The sequence below is a fragment of the Pelodiscus sinensis genome, chromosome 12 (genome assembly GCF_052426305.1).
Source record: "Pelodiscus sinensis isolate ZL-2025 chromosome 12, ASM5242630v1, whole genome shotgun sequence".
NCBI lineage: Eukaryota > Metazoa > Chordata > Testudines > Trionychidae > Pelodiscus > Pelodiscus sinensis.
In genome coordinates this window covers 13,070,213-13,092,728 of record NC_143063.1, presented here as the reverse complement: position 1 = coordinate 13,092,728, position 22,516 = coordinate 13,070,213, and the positions used below count along the sequence as shown (strand labels likewise).

The window sequence follows — 22,516 nt, the reverse complement described above, 5'->3', positions numbered from 1 at the left end:
GGTGCACAGATCATTATCAATACCAGGTACTACCATTTGGCCTTTCCTCGGCACCCAGAGTATTTTCAAAAATGTTGGCTGTTGTCATGGCTTACCTTCACTAACAAGCTGTGATCATTTTTCCGTACTTTGATGATTGCTTAGTGAAAAGCCCATCGGAAGTAGACACACATCACATGGTGACCACAAACAAACAAGCAAACATTCACTCTCTTGGGCCTTCTATTCAACACACAGAAGTCAACGCTGCAACTTACACAAGCTCTAGAATTCATAGGTGTCCACCTAGATACAGTGTCTGCAAAGGCATACCTCCCCAGGCAGCGATTCCAAGCAATCCAAGAGCTGGCTACTACTGTTACCATCAGTTCTGCAGTCTCCATACTCACCTGTCTCCAACTTATAGCTCACATGGCTCCTACAATCTATGTGATTGACTATACCCTTTGATATCTTCAGCATTGGCTTGCAACGGTCTATGCCCATTGTATGAGACAACTGCACACGCTGGTGTCCCCTCCACCTTGTGTTTTAAAATCTCTCACATGGTGGACCAATCCCAGCAATCTATTAGCAGGTGTACCATTTCATCTAGTCCAATTTTCTGTACACATAATTACCGACATGTCCTGCTTGGATGGGGAGCCCACATGCAAGTCATGTCAATATAAGGATGATGAACCACACAAAAGACATCTTTACACCTCAATTTATTAGAACTCAGAGCTGTATTCAATGCATGCAAACATTTTGTAACACACATTCAGGGAAAGATAGTCAGAGTATTAACCAACAATATGTCAGCGGTGTTTTAGATCAATCTCCAGGGAGGTGACCGATCCCATATTCTACGCACAGAAGCGGTCCAATTATGGAATTGGTGCATATGAAACAACATCACCCTCATAGCTTCATATCTACTGGGGTAAGCGATACAACAGCAGACTCCCTCAGCAGACATTTTGGCCCCGGACTACGAATGGGAATCCTCGGGTCCTCCAATCCATTTTCCAATGGTGGGGTTTTCCGACAAGAGACCTCTTTTCTTCCTACAAAAACAAGAAGTGTCACCATTTACTGCTCAAGAGCTGGTATCGGACCAGGGTCTGTAGGGGACACTTTTCTTCTCAATTGAAAGGGCCCACTTGTATATACATTCCCTCCTATCCCACTCATTCCCAAGGTGCTTGAGAAGATCACCAGAGGCAAAGCGACAGTTATTCTCGTACTACCATTTTGGCGCATCAGATATGGTTCCCTTATCTGTATCTGATTTCTCCTCTGCCTCCTTACCTTCTTCCGATTCAGCACGATCTCCTGATACTCCATTCTCAGCCACAGCTCCTGTGCCTCACAGCAAGGTTCATTGCTGGTTCTACCAGGAGAACAATGCTCTTACCAAGTGAAGGAAGTTCTTTTGCATAGCAGAAAACAATCTACCCAGACCACCTATCTCCAGAAATGGCATAGATACCCTTTTCTGGTGCACTGGCAAAAATCTAGATTCAGACACTGCACCATTACATGAAATCTTGGACTACATATTGTCTCTCAAGAACACTGATGTATCTCTGTCTTCCTTACAGGTACATCTCTCAGCCAACACTACCTTTCACCAGTGAGTAGAGGGATGGTCAGTCTTTGCCCATCCCATCACAAAGAGATGCATAAAAAGTTTTCTAATCTATACCCACCACACAGGCTATCACCACCATCATGGAATTTAGAAATGGTGCTAGACACTCTTACTCGCCCACTGCAATATGAATAAGTAATTAGCAGAAACCATTTATTCTGTAGACCTTTCTTTGATCAGTTTTCATATATAAGATGAGTTATAACCTTTTCTTTAACTGCAAAGTTAAGCATACATTCCTTAATACTCGGTACTGTTGGATAATCTTAGACGATCCAGAGCCATCTAAAGACCAGAAAACAAATGTCATAAAAGGACAGAAATTCACCACCATTCTGGAGAATTGGACTAAATTATTTTCAGAAGGGTAGCCATATTAGTTAATATCAGTGAAAACAATGTGACACTTTAAAGACTTAACACGTTTATTTTGGCATAAGATTCCATGGGCTGGTACTCACTTCGTCAGATACATGAAGTGGAAGCTGTGGTTTGGCAGACATATCTGCACTTGCAACGATGTGTTACATTACTCTGTGGCGTACAGTTTGCAAATAAATTTGTTAGTCTTCAAGGTCCCACAGGACTTCTGGTTGTTTTTACTAAATTATTTGTTCCACTTTTTGATCTAAAGGTTATTGGATAGAAGGATGGTTTTAGACTCTTTTTAATTACCCTTGGTTTTGATCCATTCAGCATGGTTTAGAACACTCTCTGTGTGATTCATTGCATTACTGTAACCTTCTGTGTTAAGTAGAATTTCTGTGAACAAGACTTTGTATGAGCAGAGATAACTCTTCATAGCAATAAATGGGAATAAAATGATTCTTTCTGAAACTGGTGAATCTGCTCATCCACTAAAGATCAGCACAATGTTCTTTTAAATAGATGACAGTTGAACTGAAATACTATCTGTTCACTGACTCATTAGCAACAATAAGAGATGCTGGCTGCCAGTAACTGTTGCTGAAGGAAAATTCTGAGAACACTATCGCTAGTAAAATCCTCCATAGGAAATAATTCTGAGTGATAGAATACTGCCATAAGAAAGGGAGAGGCTAGTAATAACACATCAAAAATATTTGCAGTTCAGAGCTTTACATATTTCCTCCCCCCCCCCTCCCCACACACACACACCTTCCTCTTTTTGAAGAAATATGAGGCAAATCCTCAGCTGGTGCCATAGGCTGTCTGTTTTAATAAGTTGTAATGAACAACAAGAAATCCTGTGGCACTTTATAGACTAACAGATTTATTGGAGCAAAAGCTTTCATGAGCAAAGACCCACTTCCTCAGACCCACTGCATCAGAAGAAATAGTAATAGTTCTTCATGAATCCAGCAAAGACTTTGCAACTTCTTGTTCTGCTAAACAAACATTCATATTTCGTAGAGAAGTCTTCATGCTTTCAGAGTTGTATCTGATAACGTGGACCACTAAAATAACTGTTCAGCTTTGTCTTGATGATCAGCGTGTTTATTGCTTGCTCTTTGTTCCTACATCCTTACTATTCTTCTTGTCTAAGCTGCTCTGAGAATACAGAACAGTTTGCAATGTTTCTGAAGTAATGCTCCTCTTTGAAGTAATAGATCTGATGTGTAGGATCAAGGCTAATCATGCTGAACACATCTGTAATGGCTTGTCTGAGCACACATTTTTCATCAAAGCACCGTGTGCCTAATTTATGTTCTGTTTAAAGGTTCAGAAGCATTTCAGTACAAAAAAATGGACTATAGTTAGGGATATAATGAAACTTTGGCATTTGTTCTTTAGATCAGTTCAATTTGAAAAAGAATGCGGTACAGAAGCAACTGATCTGGAACACTGACATCATGTTCCCAGAACATTCTGTTAGATTATTTTAGTGGCAGTTATCTCTGCATCTACTATGCCACTGAAGACCAGTCTTAAAGATTTTTATCTGACTTGTTACCTAGTATTTGTCTGAGCCAACAATGATAATTGTTTTAGAATTCTTAACCCTCAAGGTAAGAACTATACCTTGAGGGAAAAGTAAGCTGAGGAAGAAAGAAACTGAGCCCCAACTTGAAAGGACTATTGACATCAGGTTTTGGTGGCTGCTGAAAGAAAATGTGACTGTAATAAGTAAAAAAGCAACTGATATAATGTCATGGCTTCAGTGGGTGGTGGTGTTCAAATAACCAGGGGAATATTAATACATGTTCATAATGCAGACTAAGGATGTGAAATCCTGTTTAACCAGTTAACTGGGATCCTACAGGTGGTCCCGGCTGGGCTGGATCAGCTGAGACTCCCATGCCACAGACTGCTCTGGCTGGGCTAGGCTGAGTTAGAGGTGGTTGGGGGTTGCTTGGATCAGGGTGGGCCTGCAGGATCCCAGTTAAGCAATTAATCTTTCATATTCTATTCTATTCCCACCCCCAGTGGGCCTCCACAGCCTGGGATGGGAAACCTTCAAAATGGTGTGTTCCCTCAGATTTCCTCATTTGTAGGCTATCAGTCCCCATATTAGAAGGCCATGCACAATGCATTTGCCATTTTGGAGAAACACACATCATACGGAAATGCCCGCACTACAAAAAGCTCTCTGATAGGTTTCTCAAAGTCAGAGACTTCCAACTAAAGCAGAGAAATCACTCAGTTCATCCTTAGACCCAGAGTCTAGGATCCCCTCACCAGCAATCCCCAGTAGCAGTTTCAGACCACGGATCATTTCACCCCACTCCCAGAAAGGCGACCAAATATAGGCTGCAGTAATTGCCTCAGAGATACCAGTCAAAAAAGAAACAGTCACCGCTAAAAAAAATTAACCTTGCGCTAAGGCACTGATCACCTCAGACTTTGTGGTACCAAAACATCCCAAGGGGCCAAGGCACCAACACAGCAAGACCCTAGTTCGAGTGCATGAACTAAGACTAAAACATTGCTCAGCACTCATAGTACTGAAGAAAGCTGCAACATTGTCCATTTTAGTGGCATCATCTGCCATGCACATGCAGCCCTGCCTGCTCCCAGCACCTGTGGTGACCGTCCCGATACAGACCATGGCACCAAGCTGCACGGTACCACAACCACTTACTGCTCATGTGAACCCAGTTCTTTCTTTAGTACCGGGAACACCACAGTTTGGTATTAGTGGCACTTTCATCCATCCAGGGCTGCATCGAAAAGCCAGTCCAATGAGTTCCACATTACCATTCTCCTATGATAAAGAGGCAGGGAAGGAAGTGACTCTTCATTATCCTTTTCATTCCTCTCCTAAACAAACACACTCACAACAACCAATACTGGTAGCGGGGAACACCTGGCAATAGTTTCATTGGCAACTGCTTCATCTAAACTCCATTGCTGATCGAATTTCAGTAGGATGAATCGGAGGAACTCAAAGAGGCTGCAGAAGATGACCGACTATCTGCTACCCATGCCCATTTCATCATCCTCTCTAGATGAGAAAATCATGCCTCTACCACCCACCACAGGTGACAGTGTTAAGTCCTTTCAGGATCTATTCAAGAGAGTGGCAGACTTTCTCTGGTAGAACTACCAGAGACTCAACATAAACTGACAGACATACTGCAGGCATCCTTGTCAGCCATAATTGCCCTGCTAATTAACTCTGCCATTGTGGACCTGGTAAAGATAATATGGCAGACGCTGACCACTATTCTACCATCCTCCAGGTGCATGAATAAGACGTATTATGTCCTGGTCAAAGGAGTGGAGTTCCTCTTCACACACCCAACTCCTAACTCCCTAGTAGTGGAGGCAGTACATCAACTGGGTAAACAGTCCCAATACAAAGCTATCCCCATATGTTAAGGACTGGACTAGACTATACATCTTTCACTGGAAATCTTACTCTTTGGCTTCTTACAATTCCGCATTGCCAACTACTCTGCACTCTTGCCAAAATATACATAGAACATGTTTGATTAAAATAAGATTCTTTATTGAACAACTAGCAGGTGACCGGGCAAAGTCATTTTGTGTAGCTTACATTTATAGGAAAGTTCAAGAAATTAAATATATGTAATATAATTTTTTTATTAATGTACTTGCAAAAGGGAAGTAAAGAATAGTTTTAAATGTGTAGGATTTCAACTTCAAACATTATTCATTTTATTGAATACTTACCATACATAGTAAATTTTAATTAGAAAATTGTAAAGCTTCCATTATTCTTTCTGTAACTAATTTGAATAATTGTGTGATTTGTAACAGTAAACATTTTCTTTGCACTAAAATGATAGTTGAATAGGTGACTTGATTTTAATTTTGTTAGCAAATATTTTTTATGAACCCTAATCATAATAGTCATGACATTTTTCTGTTGAAAACCAAAAATAATTATTTAAACCTTTCACCCCAGCATATTCAGGTGTAAAAAGTAATACATGAAGCTAATTTAAGTGGCAGAATTGTTTATGCAAACTTTGGTATCTGAGGTAGTATGACTTGTTTTGTACAAACAAATCTACAAACTCTTTAAAATATAGTAAATTGCCAAATGATGTGTGAGATTAATACAAAGCCAAAATCACTAAGGGGCTCCCTCATAGCCAAGACAGCATACAAGCCTCTCGACTCTGCGGACATAGCAGCCCGATCATTGGCCGCATCTGTAGTCACGCGCCGCACTTCCTGGATCCACCTCTCAGGATTTCCTAAAGAAATACAAAATACGGTTGAGGATTTGCCATTTGAAGGAAAGAAACTAGACACAGAGAGCACCAGCGCCTCATTTCATACTAGAGATTCCCGTGCAACTCTAAAAACGTCATATGATCTAAGAGAAAACAGGGCCACTTCTATACACAACTTTTTCATCTGGTATCATGTATATAGCCTCAATGTGCGTATGATCAATGGCATAGCCAGAAATAACCAAGACACCAACAGACAGACACCAGATCAGCCTGCAGCATCCCAGCCTACTACGTCACAGCAGTCGTTTTGAGATATTAGTCCATGGTTTTGACACCCTTCCCTTCTCCAGAATGCCAGCCAGCCTCTTCAGAGGTTGCTTGTTACCATGTTACCCTGTCTGGCATAACATCACTTCAGACAAGTGAGTGCTGGAAATTGTCTCATAGGTTATTCTATCCCATTTATTTCAACTCCTACTCACCCAGCTGCCTCATTCCTCTTCAAGGATCCCTCCCACGAGATCTTCTTATATTATATAGTTCCTATTGGAAATAACTCATCTACAGCACTTAAGAGACATAAAAGCCATTTTGTCACAGGAACAGGATTCTATTCCCACTACTTTCTCACACGAAAAAGGAGCGAAGAATAGAGGCCTATTTTGGACTTAAGCCAGCTCAACACATTCATACAAAAACACCACTCCAAATTGGTGACTTTGGTGACAATAGTTCTGACATTACAGAAGAGAGATTGGCTCTTGTCCCTTGACCTTCAAGATACATACTTCCCCATTACAATCCACTCATAACACAGGACGGTCCTTTAATTCACTCTGGGCAATTAACATTATCAATCCCACTTGCTACCCTTTGGACTAGCCATGGCACCGAGAGAATTCTCAAAAGTTCTGGCAGTGGCTGCTCCTCACCTCTGCAAGATGGAGATTATGATTTTCCCCGATTTGCATGATTGCTTTATATATGCCTCATCTAAATAGGCAATATGGACCACCGTACACATAGTAAATGTACTCATTGCACTGGGGCACCAGATAAATCACATCTGACATCTGCACCTGACATCTGCACAACAACTGGAATTTATAAGGGCCCATTTTGATTGTCTAGAAATACAGGCAACCCCCACGTTTCAACCAGAGAATGCCTTCAGTTGCTCAGATATGACAGCTACAATTTACATAGTTCAGACATGCTAGACTACATGTGTAGCGCCTTCAGAGGTGGCAACACACTTGTTACATACCCTACAAACATTCCCTTCAAAAGTCTCTTAGGGTATGTCTACACTGCCACCCTAGTTCGAACTAGGGTGACTAATGTAGGCATTCGAATTTGCAAATGAAGCCCGGGATTTAAATATCCCGGCCTTTATTTGCATGTTCCCGGGTGCTGCCATTTTTAAATGCACTGTAGTTCAAATTACCTGCCCGCGGCTACACACGGCACGAACTAGGTAGTTCGAATTAAAGCTCCTAATTCGAATTACCATTGTTCTTCCTGCAAGGAGGTTTAACGGTAGTTCAAATTAGGAGCTTTAATTCGAACTACCTAGTCCGTGCCGCATGTAGCCGCGGGCAGGTAGTTCAAACTACGGGGCATTTAAAAATGGTGGTGTCCAGGAACATGCAAATAAAGGCCGGGATATTTAATACTAAAAAGTTTAATACTAAAAAGTTGGATTTGCATATCTGGCGCTGCATACAGTTGATTTCTGTATTTTGTTTTTGTTGCTGCATAATTTCACAAGTATGTGCTGGTGAATGTTAACAACTGATGAATTGCACATCTTGATAAAGCTGAATATTCTTGACATAAGCTGCCCCAAAACGTAATCAGATAAACTTCTTTAAATTTTTGTATTCATTGGCCATCTGAAGTGATTTTGATTAGGTTTTCATCATCTTGCATAGAAAAGCTGACTGGCTTTCCCGTTATACTTAATGGATTTGAAATCCAGTTATTGTTGTCATTTATGGTTGGAAAATACTTCATAATGGTTGTGTATAAATCACAAAGATGATCTGCAATGTCCTGGCCAGGAAGAAGAGTACAGGAGAAAGCTTGAGGCAGAGTTGTCTGGTCCCTCCTTCCTTTGAGGGGAACTGCTCCATAGTCACCTAAAGTGGAGAACCCACAGGGACACAAGGAGAAGGAGAATAATAATAATAATCTTGTGCAGTAAGTGAGGTTCTTCAAGATGGTTGTTCCTATGGGTGCTCCCCTCCCCTCTGTTCCCCCTCCCCTCTGCTTCAGAGTTGTACTCAGTTTCTCCAGGGTAGGGAAGGAGCAGAGGGACAGTTGGTGGTGCATGCCGGTTAACCACTTGGAGCAGTTTCTGTAGGTTTGGTGCCTGCAGGATACTGCTGCTAGAAATATCCAGCTACAAGCATAAAGCACCAAGACATCTAAAATGGAGCACCCACAGGGACAACCATCTTGAAGAACCTCAGTTACTGCTCAAGATAAGTACCCTTATCTTTGGTACTGGTTGGGTTCTGAGGATTGCCCAACTAGAGATATTCAACCTGCATTAGCATTAATCCAAAGTGATATAACAGCATAGGAAGAAGCAATGCAAAGTTTCCATCCTGAACTATTTACATGCCTTCCAACCTGTAGGATCCACTTCTGAAATAACAGTTTATATGCCCTTTGTGTCTAAACAGCAGGGGATACCGCCTTGTGATTTAGTTATTTGTCCACTGGAAACCAAACTGACACCAATTCTTTTAAAAAGCCAGCAAACTTAGTAAAATAGTAAAAACTTTAGGTTCTTCCTGAACTGGATCTGTATTCTGTCCTGTGACTGAAAGATTGAAGATGATATGACCCACTATTAATCTCCTGATTCAGCTGGCCTGAAAACACTTTTAAAATACTCTTCCTGCCCTTTTCAGCTGTCTGCAGTATATAATTAAGACAGTGGTTCACAATTCAAATTCTTCCCTAAAAGGAATATTCACTTTGCCTCCTTAGGACTTGTGGAGAATTCGAAGCCCATGTGGTATCTGTGAAGGGTTTGATGTTCACATTATGGATGACATGATTAAGGTAAGAGAAGGATCATGTAAAGCAGCTTTCTCCAACCCTTTTAAGCACAAGATCACTTTTTCAAAATAAGGGCAATCCAGGATCTACCTCAAGCCCAAGTGCCTTGCTCTGCCTTCTTCCCCACCCCTTCTCTGAGGCCTTCCCTGCTCAACCCATTCCTCCTCCCTCGCCCATCCTCACTCGTTTGCATGGGATGTAGGAGGCGCAGGCTCTGTTCTTGGGTCAGGGGTCTGGCATGTGGGAGGGGCTCCAGGCTGAGCCTGGGGCAGAGGGTTAGGGTGCAGGACGAGATTTAAGTTGCAGGTAGTGGGAAGGAGTTTGGGTGCGTGACAGATGCAGGGCTGTGTAGGGGATCAGGCTGAGAGCTCTGGCTGGGCACCGCTTACTGCCCAGGTGCCTCATGAGATGGGGCAGTATGGCTAAGACAGGCTTACCCCTGCCCTAGCCTTGCACCACTCCACAAAGCAGCTGGCATGTCCAGCAGCAGCTCTGGGGAGAAGGGCAGGTGGGTTTCACATGCTGCCCTCCTCCCTGTCCGAAAGCACCACCCCCACTCCGTCCACTGACCGTTGTTCCCAGTTTCAATCAATGGGAGCTGTGGGAGTGGTGCCTGCAGACAAGAGCAGCATTTGGGTCCTTCTGTCCTTCCTCCCCCAGAGGTTCCAGGATGCTTCAGAAGCTTCCAGGAATGATACAGGGACAGGGTTGGGAAGAGCCTCCTTTAGCCCTACTGTGCTGCCGGACTGTTAGCAGCCGATCTCCCTGTTTGGCTACAGGAGTCTCTAGATTGAGGCCAGTTCCAGGAGGCTCCCGGCCAGTGTTCCACCCAGAGATGGAAAAAATTGGAATGAATTTTGATACATGCACCAATATGGAGGTGCTGTGCAGATGTGTATCACCAGCAGAAACCAAACACCTACCTGTAGTATACATTTTAAAAAATGACTCTAAGGATGAATTACTCCTGTAGATGACAAGATAGGCATTTTAGAATTCACTGAATTAAATTTAAGCATAAGAGGGAAATGCAAATGATGACGTGCACAGACCAGTCAAAAACCTGAAATACCACACTCGGAAAGAAGTAGCAGTAGCAGCAGCACAAGTGTGTGTTGGGTTGGGAGATGAGTATGAAAGATAGAATGTGTGTGTGTGGGTGACAGATACACACAGTCTGTGAGAGTGACAGAGATTTGCATTAGGGATGTAAATACCCCTTTAAAAAGTTAACCGGTTAAACAACATAATTTTAATTGTTTAACTGGGATCCAGACAGTCGACCATGGACAGGGGGGCTGCTCTGGCCGGCTGGGATCCTGCCGTACCATGGGGTGCTCTGGCCAGTTGCAGTGGGAGGGAGGCTATTCCCCCTTTTTCTCTCCCCCCCCCCCCAACACCAGTTAACTAGTTATCTGATAAGCATGCCGGTAAGGCTAATACTTAGTGGGTAAACAATTAACTGGTTCACTGTTTGGATCCCTAATTCACATTGCCCTTTAAGTATGCCTAGCACATTCAGACATAGGAACAGCTGCCAGTAAACTCCCTCCATCCCAAAGCCTGTTATGTCCCCCTTTCTGTGGAGATAGTATATATGGGTGGTGCAGGGTGACATCAGCACCCCCTTTTCTGCCTTAAAAAGACTGGGATTTTTCAGCTTAGAAAAGAGGAGACTAAGGGGGGTTATGATAGAGGTCTAAAAAATCATGAGTGGTGAGGAAAAGTAAATAAGGAAATGTTATTTGCTTGTTTCCATAACATAAGAACTAGGGGCCACCAAATGAAATGAATAGGTAGCAGGTTTAAAACAAACAAAAGGAAGTACTTCTTCATGCAATGCACAGTCAATCCGTGGAACACCTTGCTGGAGGATGTTGTGAAACCACGACTCTAACAGAGTTAAAAAAGAGCTAGATAAATTCATGGAGGATAGGTTCATCAATGGCTATTAGCCAGGAGGGGCAGGAATGGTGTCCCTAGCCTCTGTCAGAGTCTGGGAATGGGTGACGGGTGGGATTGCTTGATGGTTATCTGTTCTGTTTATTCCCTGTGGTGGCACCTAGTATTGGCCACTGTTGGAAGACAGGATACTGGTCTGGGTGGACCTTTGTTCTGACCCAGTATTGTTGTTATGCCTCTCTCACCCTGCCCCACAAGCAGGAGGCTCCCAGAGGCAGTTGCAAGGCAGAGGGCAGGTGAAATATGACAGTGGGGGAGAAGGCAGCGGACGTGCCAGCACTTGATAGGCTCCTGGCCAAAACAGTCTCGATCACCTGTCAGAGGCTCCAGGATCTACCAGTACATCCCAATCTGGTGGTTGTTGACCACTGTTCTAAAGTCTTTATGCAGAGGGACATTGCAGCTTACAGTTTAACTTTACAAGGAAAAGTAGCTGTAATTTAGTGGAATATCTGAGGGAACAATCTGTGTTTTACATCAGTGCATGTGATGTAACATTGTTTCATCCTAAAGTGATGCCAGTGATATTCACAGTTAGACATAAATTAATTCCTGGAAGGAAAAAAACCTGTCGATTTTTAGTCTTTTATTTCTTTTGATGTGACAGCTGTTTTGCTATCTTCAAATATTCAGAAAGCATTGTACAGTAGACTTTCGATAATCCAGCACCTTTGGAACCAAGGTGGTGCCGGATTATCGGATATGCCGGAGTATCAGGAGGTACTGCATACCCCCAACACAATCTCCCTCCCCTCCGCCAACCTTATGCTCGGGCCCCGGAGCCACCAGTACAGCCGCGCATCTCCCTCCAGGCGCTGGGGCACCTGCACTGAGCGGCCGGCTTTTCAGTGAGCTGCCTGAGACGCTGTGCATAAGCCAATCCCCCTCCCCTTCCCCGGAGCCAAACACCTCCCTCTCTGCTGTAACCCGATCCCATTCCCCCCTTCCCCACCTATGCTCAGGTCCCCGTACATCTCCCTTCAGGCACTGGGGTACGTCTGCTGAGTGGCCAGTTTTTCAATGAGCTGGCCGGGACGCCGTGCGTAACCCAATCTCCCTCCCCATCCCCAGAGCAAACATCTCCCCTCCCTGCTGTAACCTATGTGAGAGCAGCTGACCTGAGTCCGTCCCAGTTCCGTCGGGAGCGCTTGTCATTTTGATGCCAGACTATTGGGAGTGCCGGACAATTGGGTGCCGGACTAATGGAGTTTTACTGTACAGGCAGTCCCCGGGTTACGTACAAGATAGGGACTGTAGGTTTGTTCTTAAGTTGAATTTGTATGTAAGTCGGAACTGGTACATATTGTAGGGGAAACTCTAGCCAAACATTTCTCCAGAGCTCAGTTTTATTCTCCCACACCTCACTTCCTTTAGTCCTTTATTCTCAAGCTGTGGTGTCTGCTGAGAAAAGCCGCTCCGCGTCTCCCTGGTCTGCTGGGGGGGGAGGCACTAGCTTCGCGTCTCCCTGGTCTGCTGGGGGGAAGCAGCTAGTGCGGGGTTGCCTCACCCCGTTTGTAAGTAGGGATCCGATGTAAGTCGGATCCATGTAACCCGGGGACTGCCTGTGTTTGAAAATACATTTACTAATACCTATTTTGAATTAACACAGTTCATTACATTTTATGTTGGAAATCAAATCTCTAGCAAGTTTCATTAACTTCTTTTCCTCACACCCTTGTAATCAGTGCAGTTACTTAGACTAAAACACTTTCCAGGAACCAGTGATGAGACTTGGCTAGTCGTGGTTAATCCTGTGACACCGGCTTTACTGGCATGTCCCATTACCAGTAATAAGATGAGCTTGAAAAGCCTGAGGACTAATCAACTTTATTGCAAAAATTAGGTGTTGTCATTTTCAAGCATTTCTGAAAGACCTCTCTAACATGACCAGTTTTAGAGACATTTCAACTGCTCTTAGAGGGGTAGTTGTGTTAGTCTGTTTCCGCAAAAACAAGGAATCCTATGGCACTTTAAAGACTAACATGTATTTATGCATAAGCTTTCATGGTTTTTCCCACAAAAGCTTATGCCCAAATAAATCTGTTAATTTCATCCACTCTAGAACGGTAGCTGTTAAATCAGAATGTTTGTGTAGGTCCCAGTAGTTGCTTAATCACAATCAGGATTTTATGAATGTATAAATTGTTGGGATATGTAAAAAAGGAATAGGGGTCTGGGATGGTGGAAAAGAGGTCAGCCACAATAGGCATTACCCTTGAGCATGCTCTTTCCCTTTGTTTTTGCAGCCTAGAAAAATAGATAAGCATGTAGCTGCTCTTCTTTGTTGTGTCTTTTGCTTATCCTCATTGGCCCTGTATAAAACATGTTCAGGGTTAAATTTCTTGTAATCTCTGTCACCTGCTGATTTAGAAAGTTTGTAGTGTACAAAGTGTTGATTTAATTAGAAATTCTGTAAATAGTAATGGGGGGTATAATTGTATTCATCACCTACTTATTAATATTCATTTTATGGGAGTTAACATTACTAAATAAGGTTTTAGGAAAAGTAGTGATAGATGTGTGAATTGAAATACTAAAGTAGATAAAAGGGTATGATTGGCACTGGGTTGTTGCCACTTGCATGTTGTGTTGAATGTCCGAGGTCAACATGTGTGGGCAATAAAGCAGTTCCGTTTACCCCATCCGCTCCTGGGTCATCTGTTTCTTCTCTAACATAAATTGCTTGGCAATACCTTATAAAATGTAGGAAGGTAGGTTTTCTAATACAGATTTTACAGTAAACAAAAGTAGGGGTAATTAATATGTGGGTCATTCTTTCTCTTATCCTCTTCCCAGAGGAGAATTTTGTTTGCCATGGAGTCTTAGAATGGTACATTTAAATTTTTTTGTGAAAATGCTGCTGAATAATGTATCTGGTAGAGAATGCTGAGTCTAAGAAGCATACCTTGTTTTTGGGACTGAAAGTGGTGAGATTTGTGATAGGAGCTGGTTCCACAACCTCAGACTGGGCTCCAAAAAAGCTCAGAAAGCTGTTTCCTATATCAAATAAACTTGTGATAGGAAGTTCCACTGTGCTTGAGAACCAGAGTTATTAACTACAGTTTTCATGCTGGACCTTTAGACATCCTGACCCAAGCCATTGAGAGTCTTAAAGATAGGGACACACATGAACTTAATTTGATATTCTATGGGAAGGAAGTGTAGAAGAGGAAGAACAGGTTTGATGTGTTCACAGTAGCCTGTGTTGCTAAAGAGACTTGTGCAGTATTCTGTATGCTAGCTGGAATCTTCTAAGTACTGAAGTCTTCATGTTTGTATATATTGTTGCAGTCTAGCTAGGAGGCACACAAGGCATACACATTATATAAGGAGTATACATGTCAAAAGCAAACTTGATTGTCTTTACCAGCCTTTTTCTCTTTCTTCAGAATTCTCTGAATTTTAGGGAGTCTAAGGAGGCAGAGCCTCACCCATTGTGGGAATATCCTTGCAAATCACTGTCTGACCCCCAAGAGGTTATGACATTTGACTTCAGACTGACTGTACCACAACAAATTCTCAGCACAGATGGCTCTGTAAATCTGTTAAGGTGAGAATTACTATAAAAATGAGTTCTTCTTTTGCTTTCACTCAAGTACTTTATTATTACAGTTAACTCTCTATGTGTAAATAGTATTAAAGGTGTTACCTGAAGTTGCAAAAGATACAAAACCTCAGAATTAGGCCTCACTGTAATCTCTTGCTGCCTTTTTTAACCTATCTCTGTGGGTAAAAGGCAATCTGTCAATTGTGTCACAAAGTAAAAGAGATTAGAACAAATTATAGGTACATTGTTTTTTAGGAAAGGGAATTGTATTTTTAAAATAGCACTTTTTATTAAGGAGGATATGAGCAAACAGGTATAAAGTATGTTATCACGAGTTAAATATTAACAGTTTGATTGAACTAATTTAATCAGGGAACATCCACACAGCAACATTAGTCCGTGTCTACACAGCAGGCAGTTATTTTGAAATAATGTCGAAATACTGTCAAGCTGGAGGACTTCTTACTCCAACTTTTGTAACCTTCATTGTATGAGGAGTAAGGGAAGTCGGAGGAAGAGTGCTGTTTTTGGAAGTAAGTGCTGTGTAGATGCTCCCAAGTTCAAAATAAGCTATTTCAAAATAAGCTACGCATAATTGATGTGGCTCAATTTGCATAGCTTATTTTGAGTTAAGCCCTGCTATGTAGACGCATGATCTTGAGATTTACTTCCCCTTTCCAAATATAACCATCTAGTCTCTGGTTGGTCAGTTCTTTCTGAACCAGCACATAGTTTATCTTCCAAACTACATTCTTTGCTATATTTATCAATACTTATAAGTGCCTAGTTTACCTTTACTTAAATAATATATGCAACGTATTGTGAGATAATACCCCACACACACACACACAGAGAGAGAGTGAGAGAGTCATGGCCAGCTCCAATATAGTTTCTCTGCATTTTGTCAGATTTACAGGTCAGCAATTGAGTATACAGTTGATCAGCAATTTACAGGTCAACAATTGGCCATCCATGACTGAGCTATTCAGCTACTCAACTGATTGGGTGAATACCATACAACACAAATGTCATGTTCACAAAAAATAGAGTCATTGTTTTAAGTAAAGGTATAAAGTTATCAGAAAAGACTTATTTACCTGTTTCTTTCCAGGACTGGGAAGAGCCATGGAGCAGTTCTGTGGATGGAATATCATCTGACTGAGGATATCTCAGTCAGCACAGGACTTCTGCAGATTTCAGATGAAAAGGTTTTTTCTTAATTTCATTTAACTAGTTTTCTTTGAGAGGAAGGAAAGTGTTTATAAAATTACAATAGTGAAAAATCCACTGCTGCTGGATGCACAGTCTCATTTATCTCTTACTTGGTGCCCCTTTTTATTGGATTTAGGTGCTCACCTCACTTAATTATAATACTATGTAAGAACTATGCCAGTAGAATTGTCTATTTAAATGTGAAAAAAGTAGTTTGAAACAGAGAGGTCTGAACAAAATCCAAACACTCCTGTAGCTCTGGAGCTAAAATTCACAGCTCAACCTATCTGAGTTTGAAGTTAAGTTAATTTTGTTCTACCTAATTTTGTAAAAGCAAAGCAATTTAAGGGAAAAGATCATCCTATCTTACAACCCATTCTAAGTGGGCTGTGATCAAATAGTCTCTTATTTTTCACATTGCACTGTGCAGGACAAAAGGTTTCAGCTGGGGAAATGAATACTTTTAAATCAGAGTTGTTGACTCGAGTCCTATGACTTGAACTCGAGTCTGACTTAAGTCTCCTAGATGACTTGACTTGAGACTTGACTCGGGTTCATTGTTTGTGACTTGAGACTTGACTTGAGAGTTGCTAATTTTGTTAAATTGACTTGGTGAAAAAATTGTCTGAAAACACCGATATTGATGGCTTGTACAAAAGTGACTTGACACTTTTTAAATTAAGACTTGAGACTCGACTCGAAAGTGACTTTAGAGGCTTCACTTGACTTGGACTTGACAATGATGACTTGAAGACAACAGTGCTTTAAAATATTAAAAGATATACCTATCTCCTAGAACTGGAAGGGACCTTGAGAGGTCATCAAGTCCAGTCCCCTGCCCTCATGGCAGGACCAAGTAGTATTCCTGACAGATTTGCCCAGATGGCCCCCTAAAGGATTGAACTCACAACTTTGGGTTTAGCAGGCTAATGCTCAAACCACTGAGCTATCCCTCCCCTCAAAAATCTGTGGCTCCTAAGCATGGTGGGTCTCGAACCCGCCACCCTCAATGAATGTCCTATCCCTTAAGCCACCCCACCAACCAGTATCTGTTGGGATGTATTCAATGGTGAAAGAATAGTTCATATTGATATGTGTGTTTGGACTAGAACTAGAACTGTTTTTCTTTTTTAAGAAAAATGTCTTTACTGCTCAGTGACTTGGAGTTATGAGCTTTTTTGCTTTTTTTCTATAGGGCAATTGCAAATGGAATCCGCACTGCAAACAAGCTGTCTTTTTCTTCAGTTTTGCTCTTGAACCAGAAAGTCTGACAGACCTCCCTAGTGCTATCACGTACAATATAAATTTTAACCCAAAGACAGGCGAGATTGCCATGAGTTTTAAACCATTATCATAAAGCACTATCTTTTCTTGACATTTTTCTAAGTTATAATAAATATATTGAGAGATGATGAAGGTGTTTCCTTTCCTTCAGCAAATATTTTATTGTGATTAAGCTTTGTAATCTACCTCAAACATAACTGGTTTTGTTTTCAAAGGGCATAATTGGCAAAGAAGAGAGAAGCATCTGCTAAGTTTTGCCAGGTGGCATAATGCCGATCGGACTATACATCCATCTGTCATTGCCTGTTATAGCATGAGAACTGAAGTTCTTTAAGGTTATTTCAGGGATCTAGAGCAAATAATTTAAATCTTAAACATTAATTTAGCTTATTAAGGCGTGAACAGATTCAATACTGCTTTGACATTATTGGAAAATTAGTCAACCTGTTAATTAATCTAGTCCCTTGATAAGACAGTAAAGTTAATCTATTTACCGTACTCTTTTTTTATAGCATCTGTCTCTGTTTTATGTGGAAAATGGGATGTTTACTTCAGATTCTACCAGTAGAAATCCCATGATGGGATATGCGGGAATATTCATGAAGTAGTGCATTTAATATGGAAAGGGAAACCACTTAAAATACATAAGAGAACCTGTTCAGGTTATGACTAATGGAAAGAAAGTTGTCAATGATAAAGTACCTTATGACAACATTTAGAGTCAGCCAGTGTCCGCAGTCCATTCCGGCATTGCAGCTCTGAAGGGAGTGAGGACCCAGTAGTGGACTGAAAACTGCTGAAGACAGAAAACTAGAAGGGAGTAATGAGAATTTAGAAGATAAAGTGGAAGTGTCAAGTTGGCGGTGGTCATCTCTGTAAATAGAGATAAATTACCATTTAATCAGCAGCAGAGATAAAGCATGAAAGCTGTGTTACCAAACAAAAGAATTGCATTCAATCCTCACTCATAATGATCAGGTATGTAAGGGCCCATTTCTGACTATCTAGCCATTGTAGATATTAAACGGCATAAATTGCTGAGGAGTAGCATGTCTCTAGAACCATAACTCTTAGAGATGTGATTCCTATCACTGGTAGAAATAGTAGTAGTTGGTCGCATCAACATACTTAGATGACTAGCCAACACACAAGCCAGTTTTGTATACTAATATTAATGAGTCCGAAAAATAATACACTGCAAGTACATAACATAAAAGAACAGCTATACTGGGTCAGACCAAAGGTCCATCTAGCCTAGTATCCTGTCTCCTGACAGTGCCGTGCCAGATGCACCATAGGGAATGAACAGACAAGTAATCCTCAAGCGATCCATTCCCTGTCATTCATTCTCAGCTTCTTGCAGACAGAAACCAGAGATACCACCCTGCCCATCCTGGCTAAGAGCCATTGAGGGACCTATCCTTCATGAATTTATCTAGCTCTTTTTTTTTATACCTTCTTATAACGTACACTAGCTCGTAGCTGAGGTAACTCTGTATGCAAGAGTTGCCCCAGTTCCCTGTCAGCATCTCTGAAAAGTGACAGGAGCAACTCTACCTGGGAGTCCAGTAGAGATTGCAGGAGTCATCTTTTGAGATACATACTAGCACTTACCGTGGTACAACCAGGTTGCACACAGGAGGTGTAAAGAGCTACCTTCCTGAATGTAAGTTACACTGACCTAAGCGCTGGTGTGGACAGTACTGTCTGTGCTTGGGGAGGTGGAGCAATTATACCAATGGGAGAGCTCTTTCATGTTGACATGGAGCTTTTGCGCTAGCAGCACAGCAGCATAGTCACAGTGGAACAACTGCACTTCTCTAGTGATTCTAGTGTAGACAAGCCCTCTGTCTAGCATCGCTAGCGCCCTTTGGCACATATGCCACTGTTGGTGAGAATTTTACTTTTCTGCTTTATAGCTTTGTAATGACTGTTGCACTCAGAGGAAGCCTGGAATTATCCTAAATCTTGCAGAATATTGTGCATATTTTGGCCAGAATATTTTAAAAAATGCTTACCTTTTGTTGCTGTCAAGAGTAAGTCTCAGGTCCAACACTGGGTTCTCAAAGTACAAAAACATGCTGCACAGGTATCTATCAAACACAAGCAGTTTATTTTCTGACAGGAGAAGCGGCATCTTACATCCCTTCTGCAAGCCAGGAACCCCGTTTCGGCTATGGATGAAGTGGGAGATCATCTAGGCTTCCGAGGCGCCTAGCCCATTGGTGAGGTCCAAATTGCCATACTCTGGTGCAGCTTTAAATACAGTATCTCTACCTTGTTTGGCACTTCAGAAATTTCCAGGAGTTACTCATCTCTTGTTACAGTATGGCTCAGCTGTACTGCTTGTCCTTTGACTTTGTTTACACGATCAGTACATTTGGGTAAACAGGATTGTTGTGTTCCCGCCCTTATCTACAATTCATTCTTGCTACAATGGCATATGTTCATAGAGGCTTGCTTCTGGCTCATCAGTAGCAGAGAGGGGGGTGTGGGGGACAGGCAGGCCTCATCACTGCTGTACTTCAAATGTACAGAGTTCTTCCGCAATTAATCCCTACACCTTTAAATTCCTGAGATCATACTTAGGCTCCCAATAAGTAACCTGATATTTTTTTTAGCAGTGCAGGCTGACTAGCAGTTCCCACTGATAGCAGTTTATTGGCATTTTTCAAAATCACATCACTAAGATGCTTAACTTCAGGCCCTTACTTTTGAAAACTGGCCAGAGTATGTAGTTGAATCCGTTAGAGAGTTATTTCTAATTTCTTATACTATGTCAGGCCCAACAATCTTTTCAAAAGTACTGGTGGCTACAGTGAAATTTTTTACCCCAATTGGAAGAATTCCTCAGATGTCTGTCTTTACACTGCAAGCTTTCTGACCTCACATTTATACGAATACCTTGTAGAAACATATATTTGAATAGTTAAAGTGAGGTAGTAAAGTTTGCGGATGATACTAAACTGTTTAAGATAGTCAAGACAGCAGCCGACTGTGAAGAACTTCAAAAAGATCTCACCAAATTGATTGATTGGGCAGCAAAATGGCAAATGAAATTTAATGTGGGTAAGTGTAAAGTAATGCACATCGGGAAAAATAACCCCAACTATATGTACAGTATGATGGGGACTAATTTGGCTACGACAGATCAGGAAAGAGATCTTGGAGTTATCATGGATTGTTCTCTGAAAACTTCCACATAGTGTGCAACGGAGGTCAAAAAGGCAAATAGAATGTTAGAAATTATTAAGAAAGGGATAGAAAATATCTTCCTGCCCCTATATAAAACTATGGTACACCCACATCTTGAATACTGTGTAGAGATGTGGTCTCCTCACTCAAAACAGATATTTTGGCCTTAGAAAGGGTTCAGAAAAGGGCAACTAAAATGATTAGGGGTTTGGAATGGGTCCCATATGAAGAGAGGTTAAAGTGACTGGGACTTTTCAGTTTAGAAAAGAGGAGACTGAGGGGAGATATGATAGAGGTCTATAAAATCATGAGTGGTGCGGAGAGGGTGAATGGAGAAAAGTTATTTATTAGTTCCCATAATAGAAGAACTAGAGGACACCAAATGAAATTAATGGGTAGCAGGTTTAAAACTAATAAAAGAAAGTTCTTCTTCACACAGCGTGTAGTCAACCTGTGGAACTCCTTGCCAGAGGAGGCTGTGAAGGCTAGGACTATAACAGAGTTTAAAGAGAAGCTAGATAATTTCATGGAGGTTAGGTCCATAAAAGGCTATTAGCCAGGGATAGAAATGGTGTCCCTGGCCTCTGTTTGTCAGAGGCTGGAGAAGGACGGCAGGAGACAAATCGCTTGTCTTCGGTCCACCCCTTCTGGGGTACCTGGTGCTCGCCACTGTTGGCAGACAGGCTACTGGGCTATGTGGACCTTTGGTCTGACCCAGTACGGCCATTCTTATGTTCTTATCTTTAAGGCTGTCTAAAACCTTGGACTTGATTGTGGGAGTTTAATATGGATATAATGAACAGAATGCCACAGGGATTGATATTGGGGCCTATTCTCATCCACTAATATAAGCTGCAAGCAGGAATGTAGAAGGAAACTATAATGCTAATGATAAAAAAATTACAGGAAGCAAAGACAATGGTGAAGAAAAGGACTATGTGTATATGAGAGATGGACACCCTTCCTCCAAGCCAGGCGGCTGCTGGAGCTGAAGCCCAGACTGGCCTCAGGAGCAGCCGCAGCCACACCCACACCTGCAGAGCCGGGGTGCACACTAGCCCTGGCCCCAAGAACAGCCACACTGCAGCCTGAGCTCCAGCTCTGGCAACCGCCATGTGGCCCAGCGGAGCCATGTGGCGGGCCGCTGCCCCGTGAGCCGGAGCTGGAGCCGGGCCACTGGAGGGCTGCAAACCATGGCCTGGCAGCCCCCACCCTTCCAATGACATGTCAGGGGGGTGAGAGATACAAATCACAACCTGGCAGCCTCCCTATCTCCAAGAGATGCTGAAGGGGGGGGGGGGATTCAGCAACCCCCACCCAACCCCAGGAGGCATGGGGGAAAGGAGGTGTCAACCACAGCTCATCATCCCGCCCCACACCAGGACACACCAGGGGAGGGCCAGAAACCATTACCCGCCAAAGGAGCTGCTGTGGGAATGTGGGGGGAGAAACCGCTGCCCACCCCCTTCCCTGGCGAAGATGCCAAGGGGGTCCACAAACTTCCCTTTTTGCTGCTGCAGGCAGCTCTGGTAACCCTCTGACCTCCCTGCCCTTAACCCTCCACCCCCTGCCCTGATTCCTACACCCGCTCTGCACTAAGACCCAGCACGTACCCAGTCCCCTTCTCTACATCCCCCATGTCCTGCCCTCAGTGCCCCCCACCTCCCAGCCCCCTGCTCTCGTTCCTGCATCCCCACCACCTGCCATGGGGCCTTAGCCACTGCCCTGACTCCTGCACCCACATTCCCTGCCCTAGCCCTCCCAAATCCTGCCATCACTCCCGCACGCCCACCCCCCGCCCTGAGCCTGCCCAGGCATCCCACCCCTTGCCCTGAGCCCCACATGCCCTGCCCCAACTCTGGTGCTTCCTCCGCTTTCTGCCCTGAGCCCTCACATGCCCAAACCCCTGCCCTGATTCCTGCATTCTTATACAGCTCTTGGCTGACCGCTTGTTCTGAATGTTGGTGTAGTTTTGCTCTT

The 22,516-nt window shown here is 42.7% G+C and overlaps 1 protein-coding gene across 5 annotated transcripts in view; it reads left to right on the top strand.

Moving 5' to 3' along the window:
- The window catches only part of PRMT7 (protein arginine methyltransferase 7), a 63,023-nt gene extending 45,550 nt beyond the window's left edge, over positions 1-17,473 (top strand). For all 5 annotated transcript variants that reach the window (XM_075940340.2, XM_075940339.2, XM_006117569.5 and 2 more), the window contains 4 exons: positions 9,265-9,339; positions 14,688-14,848; positions 15,957-16,053; positions 17,253-17,473. In XM_075940340.2, coding sequence (XP_075796455.2) covers positions 9,265-9,339; positions 14,688-14,848; positions 15,957-16,053; positions 17,253-17,414 — 495 coding nt within the window. In that variant the 3' untranslated portion in view covers positions 17,415-17,473. The remainder of the gene's footprint in view (positions 1-9,264; positions 9,340-14,687; positions 14,849-15,956; positions 16,054-17,252) is intronic.
- Positions 17,474-22,516: the final 5,043 nt, after the last annotated feature.